The sequence below is a fragment of the Erigeron canadensis genome, chromosome 8 (assembly GCF_010389155.1).
Source record: "Erigeron canadensis isolate Cc75 chromosome 8, C_canadensis_v1, whole genome shotgun sequence".
Lineage (NCBI taxonomy): Eukaryota > Viridiplantae > Streptophyta > Magnoliopsida > Asterales > Asteraceae > Erigeron > Erigeron canadensis.
In genome coordinates, this window is record NC_057768.1 from 33392936 (window position 1) to 33412362 (window position 19427).

The following is a 19427-nucleotide window of genomic DNA, read 5'->3' on the forward strand; positions in this document are numbered from 1 at the left end:
TTCGTCATATTGGTTTTTGCTGAAGAAGCACTTCCTTGAGGCTTGTATGGGACTGCATCAAAAACACTATGGAGTGAAAACCGGTGACACGGCCTCCGTGGGTGGGGGTTTTTCTTTTGTCTCTGTTTATCTGTAATTGGCAAGAGTTTTTTCATCCATTTTACAGTCCTTGCAGTTAAAGTCTCGAGAAGAATCTAGAATGTGTAGTTTTGTTTAATTTCTAGATTTGTAAGAGGGTATATGTTGGCTTCTCACGCGTTGGTAGTTGTTATTGTAATATATTTCAGTCATTATTTGCGAGATGTGAATTAATACAATGCTTCATTTATTGGGTGTGGTTTGTTATATATAATTGTTGTGTATTTCTGGAAAATCAATCTTTTGGGGGCTGCATAAGATGAGATAGAATAAGTAGCCTCTCTGTAATTCACTACGAATAATTTGGTACTTGATCAACGAATATATGAGTTAGTATAGCAAAAGCATTTTAATTTCTTTGATGATTGAATAGATTTCATGATCAATACGTTTAATTTTCCTTCCTTATAAAATTATGATAATCCATATGTTTATATACCTGGTCATGTTATGGACAAATAGAGATTAAAGGTCTATCTGACCATGTAAATTATGAAGTTACAATCAAAGGTTCATAAATCATAACTACAGCTTGTTTGACTTCTATTTTTCTATGTATACTACATAAATGTCCTAGCCTAATTTATTCATTATAATAATGTATCTTATAATGAATAAATTTATAATGTCAAATTAAAGGAGTTAGATCCTCATCTTGACTTCTTTATAAACATGCACAATAATTTTGTTTATGTTAGCTACATTTTATAATGATGTAGGTAGCATAATACTAATTTAAAGTTGATAGATAGATTTTAAATTTATCAATAAAGTACACCTTCTCAAAACTGAATTGAAATTTGTAGGGACCCATCACAGCCGTAACTATGAGCAGATTTGACCTTCTTTCCACTTCAAGAGACCTCAATATATTGTCTGCTTATGGGATGTTGACTAGGGTGTTAATATAGATATCACTCTACAATTAAACCAAAGAATAGTTAAATACGGAGTAGTAGTAGATGATTTCACCTTACAAGGATATATCAAAAGTTTTGCTTGTGTAACATAATTACATAAAGCCTATCCAGCTTGGCTTCGTTATCGCTCATAACTTTTATTATAGTCGGTCCACAATGCCTTTGTAATGTAAACATGATCCTATAAAAGATCAAAACCAAACCGAAATTTAAGCATTTTTGAATTTCAAAAATAAAAAGATTTTGTTCAGTTCAGTTGTTGGTTTTAAACAAAAATCGACTCAAACCAAACCGTACTCATTATTATTAATAAATATATACTAGAAAAGATTATGAAGTTTTAAATATGATAACATTATGCTTACGTATTTATGCAACTAGATTGAATTTTGTAAAAAGTTATATTAAAGATAGAATTAGAGTTGTTAACAATTAAAAGCTCGAATTTACCGAGTCTAAATGGTTCGATTTGAGTTCGAGTTTTTTTATTTATTTATTTTTTTTTTTTTGTTGAACACTAGTTCGAGTTTAATTTGAAGTGTGTTTAATAAACGAGATCCAACTTTGAAAACTAAATAAAAAAAAAACTCAGAAAATTAAACGAGATTTACTTGCATAACTTGCCCACCGCCACCATCCCCCACCTAATATAAAAGTACAAAATAATAATTCAGTGGTTTCACACCAAATCGTTGTAATAATTCAATGGACTTTCTAAAATACCACCACAATCGCCACCTCAGCTCCGCCACAAGCAACCGATCAGTTTCCGACGCCGATTCCCAACTCGACGAGTTCCACTCACCGCTCCGAGCCAACTCACCTCATCTTTCCGATTCCATCATCACCGATAATCACACTCCTTACCGATCTCCACTTTCCAACAATGTCGCTCCATTAGCAAAATCAAAATCACCTGCCGGAAACTTTAACCGGCCGGTGCGGGAAGATGTGGTGGTCGCCGTCGCCGGAAGTAGAAAGTGGGCCATGGTTGAGAAAGTGGGGTTAGGGTTTAGGGTTTGTGAAGCGGTGTTTAGCTTGATTGCTTTTAGTGTTATGGTTTCTGATAAAACTCAAGGCTGGAGTGGTGATTCTTTTTATAGATACAAAGAATATAGGTATATATATGTGTGTGTGTGTGTGTGTACTTTTTCATATATTTCGTTATTTATTTATTTATTGATTTTTGCTGTTTATTTTTAGGTTTTGGAATATGAAATGTGATAGTATTTGATCTTAGAACAAAATATGACTATTTTGAAGTTGTGCTTCAAGAGGCCCCCTGAATTTGGAAGTATATATTTTGAAAATGTGAATGGTAGACAAAAGTAGTATACTTGGCTACGTTGACGAAATAGCTTACTCCTTGAAAGTGTGGTGCTGTTTTTCGGTTTTTGTTAGGAAGATAATGATTTGAGTTTTTGAAAAACCCAAATGCAATTGGTTGAAAAGTAAATGACTTTATGATGTTTGGTATTCAGATTGAAGTATTTTTTAAGTTTTGGTTAGATGTTTTGGATTTCTTCTGTATTAGCTAGCGATTCAGTGTTTGACTACTTCCTTTAGACTATTGGGAGCAAGGGGTTCTCTAGACCCCTTCTCCTCCACCTTTTTGTGCCATGTGGCATCCTTGTCATAAGAAGGGGTGATCTCTTCCAATCCTTGGAGTAAGGGGTTCTTTGGAAGGGTCACATGGTTTTTTTTTTTTTTTGCAACTTACAAGAGCCGTTGGCTCATTTCTTTATGCCATTTCATCCCCTCCGATTTTAGGTGGGGTACCCATTTTTTTTGACGGAGAACGCCACCCGGGGCGGTGTGCTAGGCGTTCTCCTGGCGTAATTAGTGAATATCAACTCATAGCTAAATTTTTGTCTGGTAACGTAATGAATATGAATCTTTAAGCTCAACGACCCTTCATTTGGATTTTTTTTTTTTTTTCCTTTTTGTCTCAGAAATTGTCCTGTTTCGTAATGATTAGATGAAAGCCCATTTTGCTGAACTGTATTTAGTCTTGTCTTAAACAATTTAAAATTGTATATTAATAATATTGTGTTAGAGCAATTTTGTTCTTCATAGTCTTTTAACTCCCGTGTAGGTACTTGGTAGCAGTGAATGTTATTGCTTTTGCATATGCTGCATTTCAAGCCATTGATTTGACATACCACTTAGTTTACAAAAGACATATCGTTTTATATTCTCTTCGTAGTCATTTTGACTTCCTAATAGATCAGGCAAGTGCTATAAATACTCGCGTTTAACATCCGCATTATATAGTTCATATTTTTCTAATGTGCAAATTTGTCACAGATATTGGCTTATCTTTTGATCTCATCATCATCTTCAGCAGTCACAAGAATCAATGATTGGGTTTTAAATTGGGGTAGTGACGAGTTTATAAAAAAGGCTTCTGCATCTACAGTGATGTCTTTCTTGGCTTTTCTTGGTTTTGCATTTAGCTCTCTTATATCTGGTTACGATCTCTGTAATCAAAATCCTATCTGATCGTTTTTATGAACATCCAAATCAGGTTTTAAATGATAAATAGTAGGTTGATGATGGAGTTCAAAGAGGTGAACTGAAATGTGTACAGTTTGTACAGATAGGCAATCTGATAGAGGGATCAAAGTACCACTTTTCTTTTGAAGTCTGTAAAACAGTTCTGCTAATTGGGTGAAGTAAAATGATTATTTGCATCCATATAAGGGGCCATAGTTTCATGTGTTGGCTAAAACAAGTAAATTGCTGATTACATTTTCGTATTCTCCTTAGGTGCATACTTTGACCCAAAGATATACTTATCTTTTTATTTATTTATATTTATTTCATTATATTTGTTCGGTTTTAGCTAATGACGGAAAAAGCTTGCTAAATGGTGATGGAGGCTTTTCCCAGAAAAATGGTTCTTTTGTTTGATATTCGAGAGAGAGCTACATGGGAGATAATGGAGGTTATCTATTGGCTTTGGGTGCAGGATTGAGGACTTTTGTTTGGCATAATATTGGCGGGACAGAACTGGTTTTTGACGAATGGATATTCAATATCTAGTTCCATTACTCGTGAGGTTAACAATGGCGAGGGATACATGTTTTTGGGAAGTTTTTTGGCTTCGAAGGAACGTCTTCGTGACCCTTTCCTAAAGTTGTATGCTCTCGATGTTGATAGTCGGTTCCTTAGAAGAGGATTAGGTCTGTGGGTGTTGTATAATGGTACTTGGAATGGATGATGGGATTGGATATCAAAACCAAGAGGAAAAGTGCTCTCTGCACTTGAGTTTGTCTTTGATTCCATTAACGGGCTAAACCTGTTTAAGCTTCATGTCATATGGCTAGAAATGGGTTCCATCGTCCTGTCAAATTCATGCCAGAATATCTGGCTACACCTTCCATGCTACGGTTTTTGGTGGATACCTTTGGTCCCAAAAAAGTGGAAACATTTGCATTAGGCATGGGCATGACAACAGATTCCACGTTTCAACTAATTTGGAAACTATTGATATTTTGCTGCAATTGCTGGTATAATTTTGCAGCAATTGCTGGTATGCCCATTATGGTCTCCAGTTTCTGAATTAGGAATTGTTGTGTTCAGCCACCATTTCGACGGGTGACCAGTCAAACGACCGCTGGAACGAGCATCAAGCTGCAAATTGCCAAAGGCGGCTAGCTGTGATAGTAAATAAACAAATCCTTTTCCGAGATAAAAAAAAAATAAAACAAAAAGAAATCATAATTCTCTATGCTAAAAGTAAAAAATAAATAAATGATGTGTCACAAAATAAATAAATAAATTAAGTCGTCGCATGTTAATATGAACCCCTTGTGAGCTGAAAGCCACCAGATTTTTTGTATAAGTGACTTGTTCACTAGTTTTCAACTTATTTCTAGACAAGTCTTCAAAGGCTTCAGGAGACTGGATCAGTCCAATGAAACCTGGACTTACATACATCCCGATGATAACAATCATAACTACTTTCCGACTTATGTCCCTATTTAAGCCGAAGCATCCCTCAAATTCCTAAGAGAGAGCCGATTCAACAACCCTAGTCGCCCACATCAAACCCTTGGTCGACAATTTTTCTTTCATTTTCACATCTTCACTATCTCTCAAACTCCCATCTCTCTTCCTTCTCTCTAGACCTTGTATCAGGTTAGCAAAATCTCTTGATTTTAAGATTGTGGGAGATTTTTGACTTGAGGAAAAACAATAGGAAAGCAAAATCTGTATTGGTGTTTCTTGTTTTTTAATGTGGGCTACATGGACCTAGAGAAATAATGTTGTGCAGGCTTGGGAGTCCAAATTATAGTTGTCATTTCAAGTTGATAAATTAGACGCAACAAGGATTTAGGTAGGATCGCATATTGTCGTGACAATCTGTTTTCAAAGATTAAAAAGTAGTGCATTCAAATTATATATAAGCAGGTAATCATGAGCCATGTTTTATTCCTCTAAAGTTATTATTAACTTCACCAATGAAGTTGAGAGAATCTTGACATTTAGATTAAAATCAAAGGTTAAGATTCAAAGTTAATATTTGAATTTTGACCTTTGATTTTAATCCAAAAGTTAAAATCATGAACTGTACCTATGGATCTCAATCATGTTTTATTGAGTAATATAAAAAATAATTCATTATTAAAAAAAGGATAATTGGATGGAAACCTCTTGATCTTATATACCATTTGATACCCATTAATTTCTCAGTCAAGCTAGTGTCCAGGTGAATTTCAACCACTTTATAATTTCCTGATTCTCTTAAGTTTGCCTTTGACAATACTCGAATCCAGTTTCTCTAGACTAAAAATAAATAAATGTTTTTTGTCACCTTATACCCTTGTAACTCCCGATTATGATGTAGCTGTTATTTGGTGATGCCCGTGGAGTCTCTCAAACCTTTTAGCCTTGTATTATCGATAAACTATTTGAAACATTCAACTTATATGGATTGTTTGGATACAATTCTAGTAATTAATAAAATCTCTTTGTTTGCCACTACTTCTGTTTAGATTCAATCTTACATATTTTTTTTATTTTTTTTAATCATAAGTGTTAGTTTGTTATTACTTAGTTTCCATGAAAATAATAATTAAATGTTAATCAAACCCGAACCCTGTAGAGAGACAAACTCTTCAACCTCTCCCTTAATTTATATATTAACATCTTATATCTTTGTTTTCCTATCAATAGCAACACGAGCTGGTCGCAGTTAACATCAATAATAGATGGGTGACGTAGATCATGTGAGCCAATAAATGTTATATTCACGTTCACCACAAACTTTGAGGCTATAATTCAATAGCCAACCTCGCTCAACTAATAATCATAAATAAGGGTCTAGCTGAGATCAAATTTAACTATTGAGGTAATGTTAACAATACACCACCTTTACCATTTCAACATATTAATAGTTGGTTTATCATTACAAGTTTCATTTCTCTATATTATTTTCTAAAACCTTAATTAAACCAAAGATATGGTAACCAGACCTAGGGGTGTATGAAATGAACCGAAAAACCGATCCGAACTGTGTGATCCGAAACCGGAAGAAACCGAAACCTGAAAAAACCGAAAATAAAAAACCGATGTGTAACGGTTCGGTTATGGTTATCAATATTCATTCCCAGCGGTTAATCGAACCGAACCGAATTTTGATATATACCTACATATAATCATATTTATTACATGAATACATCATTTACATATCAATGTAGCTAAATTTTGTATTTATTGCCTAAAATATCAACAATTTTACAAACTTTATTTTACAATCTATGATTAGTTTTGAATATTCTAAGTAATTTTCTTATATATATATATATACTCTTTTTAAGAAAAGTTGTTAACTTTGTTTAAAATATTTATCAAAAATATTAGTAATATCATATAGAAGATATTTTAAGGTGAAAATCATGATACTCTTAAATAAAAACTTGCATTGTATAAATATAACGTTTGAAAAAAAATTAATTTAAAACTAGATTTAATGTATATTTATTAATTAAAATAAAATATTAATGTAGTTAAATAACTATTACACATAGAAAAATTAATCAATACTATGTAAATTGACTATTATAATTGAAACTTAAACTTATATTATCATAATTTTAATAAATGGTTAACCGAAAATAAAACAGAAATTAACAGACTTTTTTAGGTAACCGAAATTAACAGTTTAAAATTTCCAACTAACCGAACCGAAACTCAAAAAATGGTTCGAAATTTCAAGCTAACTGAACCGAACCGTTTACAACCCTAACCAGACCAAAAATGTTTGCAACATTGCAAAGTTATGTTATGGTCGACTATGACTTCATTTCTACTTTTCCAACATTCTACCTTCCAGCATGAGTAAAAAGCCAGACTACTTCAACCAAGGGCCAAAGAAGTCATTTCACTACTAGAAACTTCTATATCTAGAAATCCTAGAAAACAACTAGGCTGGTTGGCATAAAAAGACTTTCGGTTTTAAAACAACCAATGTAAAGTTGTAACTCCTTCCTTCTTTCTGACATTCCACCCTGCAAATATAAAAATCCCACAAATTTCCCGTTTTGCCCAAGAAACTTTGCTCCATCTTCCGTTTTTACCCTTCTCTTTTCATTGCCTCAAGACTCTCAACTCCCAAATCACTTCAAATTTATAATAAAAATATATATTATTTATTCTCTTCATTATAAAACCCCCCAAAAAATCTTACAAAATCTTGCAAACTACTTCATGGGTGCTCACTAAGGTATGATTTTTTTTTCTTCGAGATTCTTGATAATATGTCTTTTTTAATGTCAAATATGCTTAAAGTTCCAATCTTTTTAAGTTATTTCATATGGGATTGTGTTTCTTCAATCTTTTAGTTGTTATATATCTGGGTTATGTCTATTTTTTTTATTTAAATATTTTTTAAGAATTTTTTCAAGGAATGTGTGCAAATTTTAAAAAGATCAAATCTTTGTGGGTCAAATGTTTACTTTTTGAAGTATTTTTTGTGTAATTATTATATATGTGTGTATTTGATACTTTATGGAATTTGAACTTTATGCTTTTTAACATTTGAATTTGAACTGTGATTGGTTTTATCCTTTTTGTCACTATTTATATTTGAATATTTCAAATACTCCGTATTTATTTAGATCTGATATTTGAATTTTAGTGTTTGTATCTTGTATGCTATAAAGTTTCTACCTTTTTGGACATTTGTGGACAGAGTTTTTGTTTGTGAGTTTATTTGCACATTTAATGATGCCTGGGTTGGTTACTGATGAAATTCATGAAGAGAAGGTGTTTGATGAAATGCCCGAGAATGGGAATGTGCCGAAAAATAAAGAGAAGTTGGATTTAATCAAGTATCCGAAAGATGTTGGCCGTGTTCCTTCAAGTCCTGGTAATGTGGGTGCTTCTGGTGGTGGTGGTGTTGAGCTGTCTATTGAAGAGCTTTATGATAATGTGTGTGATATGCAAAGTTCTGATGAGTCAGTGTCTAGGCTTAGCTATGAGTCGGATGGTGAAGAGTCGAGGATTGATTCCGAGTTGAGGCATATAGTGGGAGGGGAGATGAGGGAAGTAGAGATATTGAAAGAAACTGAAGATGTTTCTAAGAAAGTTGAAGAAGAAAGTGTGAATTCGCGTTCATCAAAAGTTTCAAAGAAAGCAGCCCCTTCACAAGTGGAGTCAGAAGCAAGTTCTAGATGGAGTCCTAAGAGCAAACACCATCAAACCAACACTCTTTCAGCCAAAAAAACCAATAAGATGTCAAGAAAATCAGTTGTTGGAGATAAAGATGTGGATCTTGGCCCACATTTGATTAAGCAAGCCCGGGATTTGATGGCATCTGGTTCTAACCCTCGTAAAGCCCTCGACTTGGCTCTTCGTGCAGCTTCTTCTTTTGAGAAATCTGCTAATGGTAAATCAAATTTAGATGTTGTCATGTGTCAGCATGTTATAGCAGCCGTACACTGTAGTTTGGGCCAATACAGTGAAGCCATACTGGTTCTTGAACAGTCCATCAGGATCCCAGTGGTCAATGAAAGTCAAGATCACGCACTGGCTAAATTTTCCGGTTTGATGCAGTTGGGTGATACTTATTCTATGTTGGGTCAACTCGAAAATGCCCTAAAATGTTACACATTTGGTTTAGAAGTGCAACAGGAGGTTTTAGGTGATTCTGATCCAAGAATCGCTGAAACTTGTAGGTATCTTTCAGAAGCATATGTTCAAGCACTGGATTTCATCACAGCGGAGAGGTTTTGTCAAAAGGCTATTGAGATTCATTCAAATATGGGCTTGCAAGCAGAAGAAGCTGCGGATAGGAGACTCATGGGTCTAATCTGTGAGACAAAAGGTGACCATGAAGGTGCGCTTGAGCATCTAGTTTTAGCTAGCATGGCTATGGTGGCTAACGGGCTAGAAAATGAGGTATCCTTTGTAGACTTAAGCATTGGAGATTCATATTTATCGTTATCGAGATATGATGAAGCTATTGCCGCATATCAAAAAGCACTTAAGTCTCTCAAATCATTCAAAGGGGAAAACCATCCGTCTGTTGCTTCTGTTTTGGCCCGTTTGGCTGATTTGTGCAACAAAACCGGGAAGTTGAAAGAATCAAAATCTTACTGCAGAAACGCTCTCCATATATATGACAACCCTGTTTCTGGGATCCCTTTAGAGGAAATTGCTTGTGGTTTTACTAACATCGCTGCTATATATGAGTCCATGAATGAGCTTGACAATGCACTAGAATTACTATTCAAAGCATTAAAGATATACAACGATATTCCTGGGCAGCAAAGCACGATTGCAGGTATTGAAGCCCAAATGGGAGTTATGTATTACGTGCTGGGAAAGTATTCAGAATCTTATGATTCTTTCAAAAGCGCCATCTCCAAGCTTCGTGCAAGTAGTGAGAAGAAATCTGTATTTTATGGGATCGCACTCAACCAAATGGGACTCACTTGTGTGCAACGTTATGCTTTAACTGAGGCAATAGAATGCTTTGAAGAAGCCAGGATCATTTTGGAACGAGAGTGTGGCCCTCTTCACACTGATACCCTTGCCGTTTATAGCAATCTTGCGGGTACATATGATGCTGTAGGCAGGTATGGACTCTCTGTGTTTTTGTGCTCTATTTAACTGTTTGATCATGCAACTCAAAATCAAACTGAGTTGGGACGAACTGACTGATAAAACATTTCAAAACTTCATAATGAGCATATACTGATAATGATATGAAACTGTATTATGTGATCTTTTTGCTGTTATGGTAGGCACATACCTTGATATAAAAATTTGATCACATTGTGCAGGTTGGATGATGCAATAGATATCTTGGAACATATTGTTGAGATGAGGGAGGAAAAGCTCGGGACGGCAGGCTTTGATGTGGATGAAGAGAAAAAAAGATTGGCGGAATTGCTAAAAGTTGCTGGGAAGGTAAGAAACAGAAAAACTAAATCATTAGAAAACCTTTTTGATTCAAATTATCGGTCAAAAACCAGCAATGAGGTCATTGATGTGTGATTATGATTATTGTTGTCCTCAAAGCAGCAATGTATTGTGTAAGTTTATAGACACATAATATAATAATTAATATATATTTATCCTGAAGATAGATCACTTGATCTATTTGAGTTTGTATTTATATTGTTTCTGCTAGTAATTTATGTATTCCTTTGTACATAAATGGTCTTATACGATTTACACAATTATGTTCAGTCGCATTATATTCAATCATCAACCACAATTATATTCCTTATATCACATCTTCCATAGAGATATACCGGCAACATCTAACTCCGTGTCCTCGAAAGCTAGAACACGTATATGCCAGCATCTATCAAAACATACAGCAGTTGAAAGAATGCCTGAGTGGAACAATTTTTACCACCACAAATGCCAAATCAGAACGAAAAAGCAGTATCTTGCATAAATCATCACAAATGTAAAATTTAGTGGATATTACTCGCCATTAGCTAAGAAACAGAGATGGACAAGCCATTCGGATGAGTTAAGGGGGGTGTTTGGATTAACATATCTATTGAGCTAATACAGAACTTTTGTAGTGACTTATCACACACATTTCTCTATATATTCTCAAGTATATACTTCTGTACAGGATCATTACATGAGATGCATCATGATCTATGATATGTAAAAATTGCCATCATTTATAATTTTTCGAGCCTTTAATGGTAATACACATTATTGATTTATATGAACATGCATGTACTAAATGTGAGGACATTTTTTTGCGTCTAACAAGTGGGATATAGATGGTGCGGCAGGCGTGGCTTCGCTAAGGCTAGTAATGGTTTGGCCTTCCATAAATTGTGCATGTTCTCCTTGAGATCAACGTGTGGTTCATTGGGCGGCAACTCCCAAGTGAACCCTTGTACGAGCCTAGCCATGAGCATTACAGTAATGGTTGTGCCCAACAACACTCCAGGACACCCACGCCGTCCAGTGCTAAATGACAACATGTTAAGATCGTGGTCAGTTAGCACGACCTCATTTTGACCATTTATGTGCCGGTCTGGATTAAAAGTTAATGGGTCATTCCAGACCTTAGCATTTCGTCCTAGCCCAGGACGGCTTAAAAGCACATGGCTACCTTTTGGTATGAAGTACCCAGCAGCAATAGTGTCTTCAGACGCCACATGGGGAAGGTTGAAAGGGGCAACTGGGTGCAACCTGAACGCTTCCCTCACACATGACTTGATATATCTGAGATGGACTAGATCGGTTTCTTGTACGAGTCTATGATCTTTTCCAACCAAGGAATCAATCTCATGGACTGCTTTTTCCAAGATTCTTGGGTTGCTAATCATTTCCGCTAATGTCCATTCGATATTATTTGGAATGTTATCAAAAGTAGCTAGAAAAAAATCCTGAAAATAAGACACCAAAAATAATGAATGCGTATATATTAGGATTGTAACACATGAATATTGAAACCAAAAATCATGTTAGTCAATCTTACAAGGATCTGGGCCTTTATTTGATCTACGCTGAGTCGAGGGTTTTGCAGGTTGATGAAAACATCAAGCAAGTCATCTTCTTTCGTCTTAATATCATTGTTCCATTGTTGAATCCTTTCATCAACCAAAGGATCTAAATACTTTTTTGCAATACAAAGAGCGTTCTTTAGGTTTCTCTCATGCCCATCAAAATCAGTTATCCATCCTAACCAAGGGAAGTAATCTGTCACACAAAAAGCATAAACATGACCGGCAATCGTTGATAAAGAATCAAAATGCTCAACCACTTCTTGTCCATGTCCGCCGTATGCATCCCCTTTGCCGAAATATCTACTCCCGAAGATGATCTTTCTTATGATGTTGATCGAGTGTTGTTGCACAATCACCCTCACATTCACTACCCTTCCTGAGACTACACCAGGTCTTGCATTGAGTGTAAATGTACCTAATAGATACATACATTGACTTAGTTTGGTAAGGAAATGAAAGGGGATAATTGTAAGCTTAAACACATGTCTAATTAAGAAGACATCAAAAACATATAGCAAGTAATTAAGCTTACAAATCTTTCCATACCTAAGCAGATTATTAACTTCTTTGTCTCGTTTGTTTTGAAGCCACTCATGTCTAGCCATGGAAAGGATATCGGTAGCTAGAACTTTCCTCATCTTCTTCCAATGATCACCCATTGGAGCAAGAGAAGCGTTCAAGTAACCACCACTAGTTAAATAGCCCGACACACAATCTGGCCTTGACGAGAACATCCTATCTTTGTCTTTCAAGAACTCACAAGCTATCTTTGGATCACTCACTACTATAACATGGACGTTTCCAAGACGGACACATAGAATATTGGTGTTCATGTCATCCATCATTCTATGTATCCATTGGAAAGTTGGCTTGTTCCGGAGCATGGTAATTAAGCAACCAATGTAGGGAAAGGGTTTTGGACCCGGAGGCAGAAGGGGCCGGAGATTAGAGCTTGTGCACCTGGTGAGAAAGAAAGACAACATTGGTTTGAGGAAGATAATGATGAGCATTATGATTGAGAGAATTAGTATCATGTTTTTGACAAAACTTGAAACTTTTATTTGTGTTGTTTTCGTTCTTAATCAATCATACTTATAACAGTTTCTTTTTACCCTTCTCGTTTATTACTTTCACCCATTATTTCAATATTTAAAAGGTTCGAAATGTAAAATTATGTAATTTTCATCCCAAATGTAAAAATCTAGTACTTTTAAGTATATATCAAGTGACTTAAAAGCTATGAGTTCAAATATCGTATGTGACAAAGAAAAAAAAAAGTTTCATGTCTCGGATGGGCTAATAACCCATCAGTGTACGAATTTGTATTTAAAATATATATATATATATATATATATAATTTTAGTCTACAAATATACTTTAATCCGATCATCTTTTTAAAAAACATTTTCTAAATTATTAATTATTGTAAGTATGTAATACCCTTATGTCTTGACCAAAAGACTTGGCAATATGACAAAGACAGATATATCATGTTTTATTTTAATTTTATCTCGATCTGTTACTATATATAAAAACCATTTAATCATTTGGCTTAGAAGTTGAAAACTTAAATTTTATTATGTCCTTACAAATCAAAGCGAATTTTATTACTAAAAAATCAACAAAGAAAAAGGCAACTATAGTTTTTAAGGGTGGGGGAGAGCTTGCCCACTCCTCTCCTCTCCTCCCCGATTTTTCTTCTCCTCCCCTCCCCTAATGCTAGGAGTACCTCGCTACCCCTCCCCTCCCCACCCTTTTCTATTTAATTTAATTTCTATTTATTTTTAAAATCAAAACATTTTATTTAATAATTAAAACTAATACAATATTAAAAATAAAACAAACAACAAAATAAAACATCAAACTACAATATTAAACGAAACGACAACACAATACATAAATGAATTAGCGATCGATGCCCGGGATGAATGTGCGATGAATATGGTCAATGAGATCCATCTTAAGATCTTCGTGAACATTTGGGTTCTGTATATCTGCCAGACGTTCATCCGATGGCTGTGGCGCAACCGGGGAATCTGGAATGTAATCAGGACTTATAGCGTGGTCCTCGTCTTTTAAAATCATGTTGTGAAGAATACAACACGCATACATAATCTTACGGATGGGGGTTTCTTCCATTTGTCGTGCCGGTTCTCTAAGTATTTTCCTTTTTTTTTATAATGCCAAAAGCTCGCTCCACATCCTTCCTTGCAGCCTCCTGTGCCTTAGCATATCGAATCATTTTCTCACCGGTTGGATGAGAAATCGTTTTCACAAATATCGCATATCTTGGGTAGATCCCATCCACGAGATAATATGGATACGGATATTCGGTTTCATTTACAGTGAAAGGAACCAACGGTGTTGTGCCGTCTTCAAAAGGATTGAACAAAGGAGATTGGTTCAACACATTAAGGTCGTTGTTTGAACCGGCAACACCAAAGTATGCGTGCCAAATCCAACAATCCTGTGACGCAACTGCTTCAAGCGATATCGTCGGCCCGTGATGGTCACCTCGCGTGTACTGGCCACACCAAGCTACTGGACAATTATCCCAAGCCCAGTGTGTACAATCAAGACTCCCTATAAACACATTTATTAAACCGAAAATATTAACCAAACTATGTAATATATATATATATATATACATTATTAACTAAACTACGTAATATATATATACACATTATTAACTAAACTACGTAATATATATATATATATATATATATTTATATATAAGTAAATATATACCTAACATGCCGGAGAAACCATGATAAGACGCATGATGATCAAGAATGCGTTGCGTATCAGTACGCGTTGGCCTACGCAAATATTCATGCCGGTATAATTGAATGACTCCATCACAAAAAACATTAAGGGTGTCACGTGACGATCTTTCCGACATATTTAAGTAATCATCTAAACTGTTGTGATTACTACCGTATCCTAACTGGTGAACTGCAGATGTGCATCTCTGTAAAGCCGAAAACCCCCATTTACCACGAGCGTCCATCTTCCTTTGAAAAAAACTAAAATTGTTTTCCAAATCTGAAGCTATCTTCACAAACAACCGTCTACTCATACGAAACCGTTGTCTAAATAAAGTCTCATCAAATTTCGGTTCCTCGGCAAAGTAATCTCAAAAAAGACGGTTGTGAGACTCAATACGATCGTCGCGTTTTGTATACTTTCTTGAAGAGGAGGCAGTATCACAGACATCTTGTTGAATCGCATAATGCGCCACTGTGAATAGATTAATATACCGTTCCGTCTTGTCGGATGAACTCGAGTCCGATGGCATATTTGGGGGTGTTGGACCGTGTTCCGAAAATATAGGATTGTTGAAGAAAGGGTTCATAATTGTTGTTTGATAAATTATATGTGTATATATGATATATGTATGTGTGTTTTTTGTATTATTTGATAGGAAATCAAAAAAAAAAAACAATGGAGGTTCTGATAAAATGAAGAAGAAAAGAAAAAAGAGGAGTGAAGGAGCCGTTGGTTTGGTGGGCCACATTGAAATTTTTTTTTTTTTTAATTAAGCAGCCCAACATTCGAATAAGGAGGCATGGATACCGGCACCACTGTGCCCAAATCGCTCCCCACCCCACCGGTATCGGAGGGTTGGCGTGGTGTGCCAACCGGTCCCCTCCCCTACCCACTCCGTCCACCCTAAGTGACGGAGGACAATCATGATGCAAAACCAGAGTTTAGGAATAGCTGAGCTAAAGAAAAGAAAAAACAATGACGGGCGAAGAATTGCAAAGTAACTTGACAATTTGTGAACTCTAATGAGATAAAAGTTTATCGTAAGATGCAAATTTATCAAGTCAAAGATAATATTATCTATACAATCTAATTAAAAAAAATTGATATTTAAAATGTAAGCAGATTTACATGAATTGTCATATTTTTTATACAACTTCAATATTATACATTGTATGTAATGGACTTTCAAATATTTTTTATACAACTTCAATATTATCCATTGTATGTAATGTACTTTCAAATACTGTGTATTTTTATGTTTACGAGTATATGTGACCAGAGACAGATGTAGAGATGTCATTGGGGTGGGGGGTGGGCAAAGTTTTTTATTATAGCGGCGACAATATCATCTAAACAAATTATTAACACACGAAAAAAAGACGTGAAGCAGCTACACCCGGATAAAAAAAGAAGCAACAAATATTTCAGAAAATAGCTTATTGTTTGATGTATTAGTAAAAAAGATAAAATAAAACTAAGACATTCAGTCATCAATAATACTAAATTACATAATTAGTAAAATAAATAGTTATGAACTCATAATAAGTAAATGATAGCATGAGTTATATACCCTCGAGTGAATTTAGAGTAAAAAAACAAAAAAGAAAATATCATATTAGAGTGTTAAAATATATTTAAGGTTTTAAATTTAACTTTTAATGATATTTCTAAAAGTTTCTACTAAGATGCAGATGCCTAAACAAAATCTAGCCTAAGAATCAACTTTTACAAACTAAAATATGTACATAACTCATCATTTATCTGTGTATCAAATAGTAAATGTAAATATGTTATGTGTATCACCAAAATAGAACAAATCTTTGATTAATATGTGAAAAAAATGAGCGAAAGAAATGGTATGAAGCCTTATCGCCAAGGCAAATAAGTTTTTCGATATTTTATCTATCTAATAATGACATAATAGACCACAGAATTAAACATTAAATAACTAAACTTTGACTTTCCTATATTTTTTTTTCTTGTTCATTTATAGAGGGCATATTTACCCGAAGGTTTATAAAAAGTAATTTGACAAGCATTAAATGTCTACTTATTTCTGAGCCATTGGGGCCATTTTCCCCGTCACTTGTTGAATACATCCGTCCATCTGACCACCATATAAGCTGTTATTTGTAAGTTTTGATTGATTAGATACAAATAATGCAGAAAATTAAAAAGTTCATTACATACAATAATGTACATGATTAAAGTTCGATATATACTATGATAATTCATGTAAAGCTTATTCATTTTAAAATATTAATCCTTAAAACAAACAACCCTTTATTTTTGGAAGTGTTACATGTTTTCACTTACCACCCCTTAAAATATTTTTGCATACACCATCCCTTAACATCAATGATTAGATTATACCATCAATCTTTTATCTTTTAAAAAATCTACATTAACCCTTTACATTAATTGGCTATAACACTCGATACCGTCTCCAGCACCAACAGACGCCCCTACCGTCACATTGTCGTCGTCACGATTACCGTCGCATTGTACATGTATCATATGTTAGTAAATGTATATAAATACACCACATATCTGATAATATACCACAGTTAATAATACATCAGTAATTAAGAAGTTTTTTTCTCGTCTATGGTGCATGATTCGGTAAGCCATCAATTTGTGATCTTTTCGGAAGTAAAAATAAATATAAAAACAGGTACATTCCTAACCTGCGACTTTCTAGTAGCTAAAAAAACCTTATGCATTACATTCAACTAATTTTTCTTTTAAAAAAATATCCATGATGTTGAAAGTACTTAGATTGAAGTTGTAATGATAGTCTGTTTCACAAAAATATATAAAGGTGATAAAGCCATAGCACAATATCGACATACAAATACACATTCCATCCTATATTATAATATATATTAAAAACAAAGTCTCAAAAAACGTGTAAAGAATAATATATATATATTTTTTTTTATTTTCACCACATAAGTTTTAATCTTTACATTTTTAGCACTAAACTATAATACTTTTTGTTCAATTTATTTTTACCACAAAACTTTCAATCTTTACACTTTTAGCACTAAACTATAATAATTTTTTAGTAATAGTATACTTTTTATTCTTTTTACTTTCACCACAGAATTTTCAATCTTTACACTTTTAACACTAAACTATAATACTTTTATTAAACTTTTTAGCGTGTAAAGAATATAGTATATATTTTTTAATTTTTTTTTTATTTTCCCCATATAAGTTTCAATCTTTATATTTTTAGCACTAAACTATAATACTTTTTAGTAAACTTTTTGTTTTTAATTTATTCTAACCACAAAACTTTCGATCTTTACACTTTTAGCACTAAACTATAATATTTTTTAGTAATAGTATACTTTTTATTCTTTTTACTTTCAACATAGAAGTTTCAATCTTTACACTTTTAGCATTAAACTATAATATTTTTTAGCGTGTAAAGAATAATATATTTTTTATTTCTTTTATTTTCACCACATAAGTTTCAATCTTTACATTTTTAACACTAAACTATAATTTTTAGTAAACTTTTTATTCTATTTATTTTCACCACAAACTTTCAATCTTTACACTTTTAGCACTAAACTATAATACTTTTTAATAATAGTATACTTTTTATTGTTTTTACTTTCACCGCAGAAGTTTTAATATTTACACTTTTAGCACTAAACTATAACACTTTTTAGTAAACTTTTTATTCTTTTTATTTTCAACACAAAACTTTCAATCTTTACACTTTTAGCACTAAACTATAATATTTTTTAGTAAACTTTGTATTCTTTTTATTTTCACTACAATATTTTAACTATTTACACTTTTAGCACTAAACTTTCATAATTTTTAATTTTCTTTTACTTTAAGATTCAAGAAAGCGTGTATATAATAGTATACTTTTAATTTTATTTTTTATTTTCACCACAATAGTTTCACTCTTTACACTTTTAGAACAAAACTTTTATAATTCTTAGTAAAATTTTTAATGTTTTTATTTTCACCATAATATCTTAACCCCTTACACTTTTAATACTAAATTTTTCTATTTTTTTTATAATTTTTTATTTTAACTACAACATTTTAACCTCTTACACTTTAACAACAAACTTTTTAACACATATATTAAAAAGAAATGTACGGGAAAACTTGTAAAAAATAATAAACTTTTTATTCATTTTATTTTCACCACAACATATTAACCCCTTATACTTTTAGCACCAAATTTTTAAACTTTTTGATTTTCTTTTATTTTCACCACAACATTTAAGTCTCTTACATTTTTAGCACTAAACTTTTATGTGAACGACTTTTACTTTCACACAAAACTTTTACAGTTCATTTTTTAACTGACAAATGTTAGTTGTTAATAATTTGAATAATACATGTTTTCTTCAAAAAGCTTATGGCACATTATCTCTTGAATAATATTTTTTATTAAATCGTTAACAAATGTAATGTCTTTCGGGGCAACGCCCGGGTGATATATCTCGTGTACATTAAATCCCGTGTGTGAGATTGTGTGCCCACTCACAATAGTCATTTATTTTAATACTTTCATGGAGCCCACACATATGAGCTTTTTATTTTTTTTACTTTAGCTATATTTTACTTTAGC

General features: G+C 33.4%; 3 protein-coding genes across 3 annotated transcripts; 2 read left to right on the forward strand and 1 right to left on the reverse strand.

The window, feature by feature from the left end:
- Positions 1–1675: 1675 nt before the first annotated feature.
- LOC122579672 (CASP-like protein 4A3) lies at positions 1676–3817 on the forward strand. The gene is made up of 3 exons (XM_043751891.1): positions 1676–2176; positions 3154–3289; positions 3366–3817. The coding sequence occupies exons 1-3, from the start codon at positions 1764–1766 to the stop codon at positions 3558–3560; spliced, it is 744 nt and encodes a 247-aa protein (XP_043607826.1). The 5' UTR covers positions 1676–1763; the 3' UTR covers positions 3561–3817.
- Positions 3818–7532: 3715 nt separating this feature from the next.
- Positions 7533–10686, forward strand: LOC122579437 (protein KINESIN LIGHT CHAIN-RELATED 3-like). The gene is made up of 3 exons (XM_043751614.1): positions 7533–7788; positions 8257–10144; positions 10352–10686. Exons 2-3 carry the CDS (start codon positions 8289–8291, stop codon positions 10563–10565), a joined length of 2070 nt encoding a protein of 689 aa, XP_043607549.1. The 5' UTR covers positions 7533–7788; positions 8257–8288; the 3' UTR covers positions 10566–10686.
- Positions 10687–11277: 591 nt separating this feature from the next.
- Positions 11278–13190, reverse strand: LOC122610676 (phenylalanine N-monooxygenase-like). The gene is made up of 3 exons (XM_043783646.1): positions 13165–13190; positions 12025–13012; positions 11278–11932 (listed from the first exon to the last, which is right to left on the reverse strand). Exons 1-3 carry the CDS (start codon positions 13188–13190, stop codon positions 11300–11302), a joined length of 1647 nt encoding a protein of 548 aa, XP_043639581.1. The 3' UTR covers positions 11278–11299.
- Positions 13191–19427: the final 6237 nt, after the last annotated feature.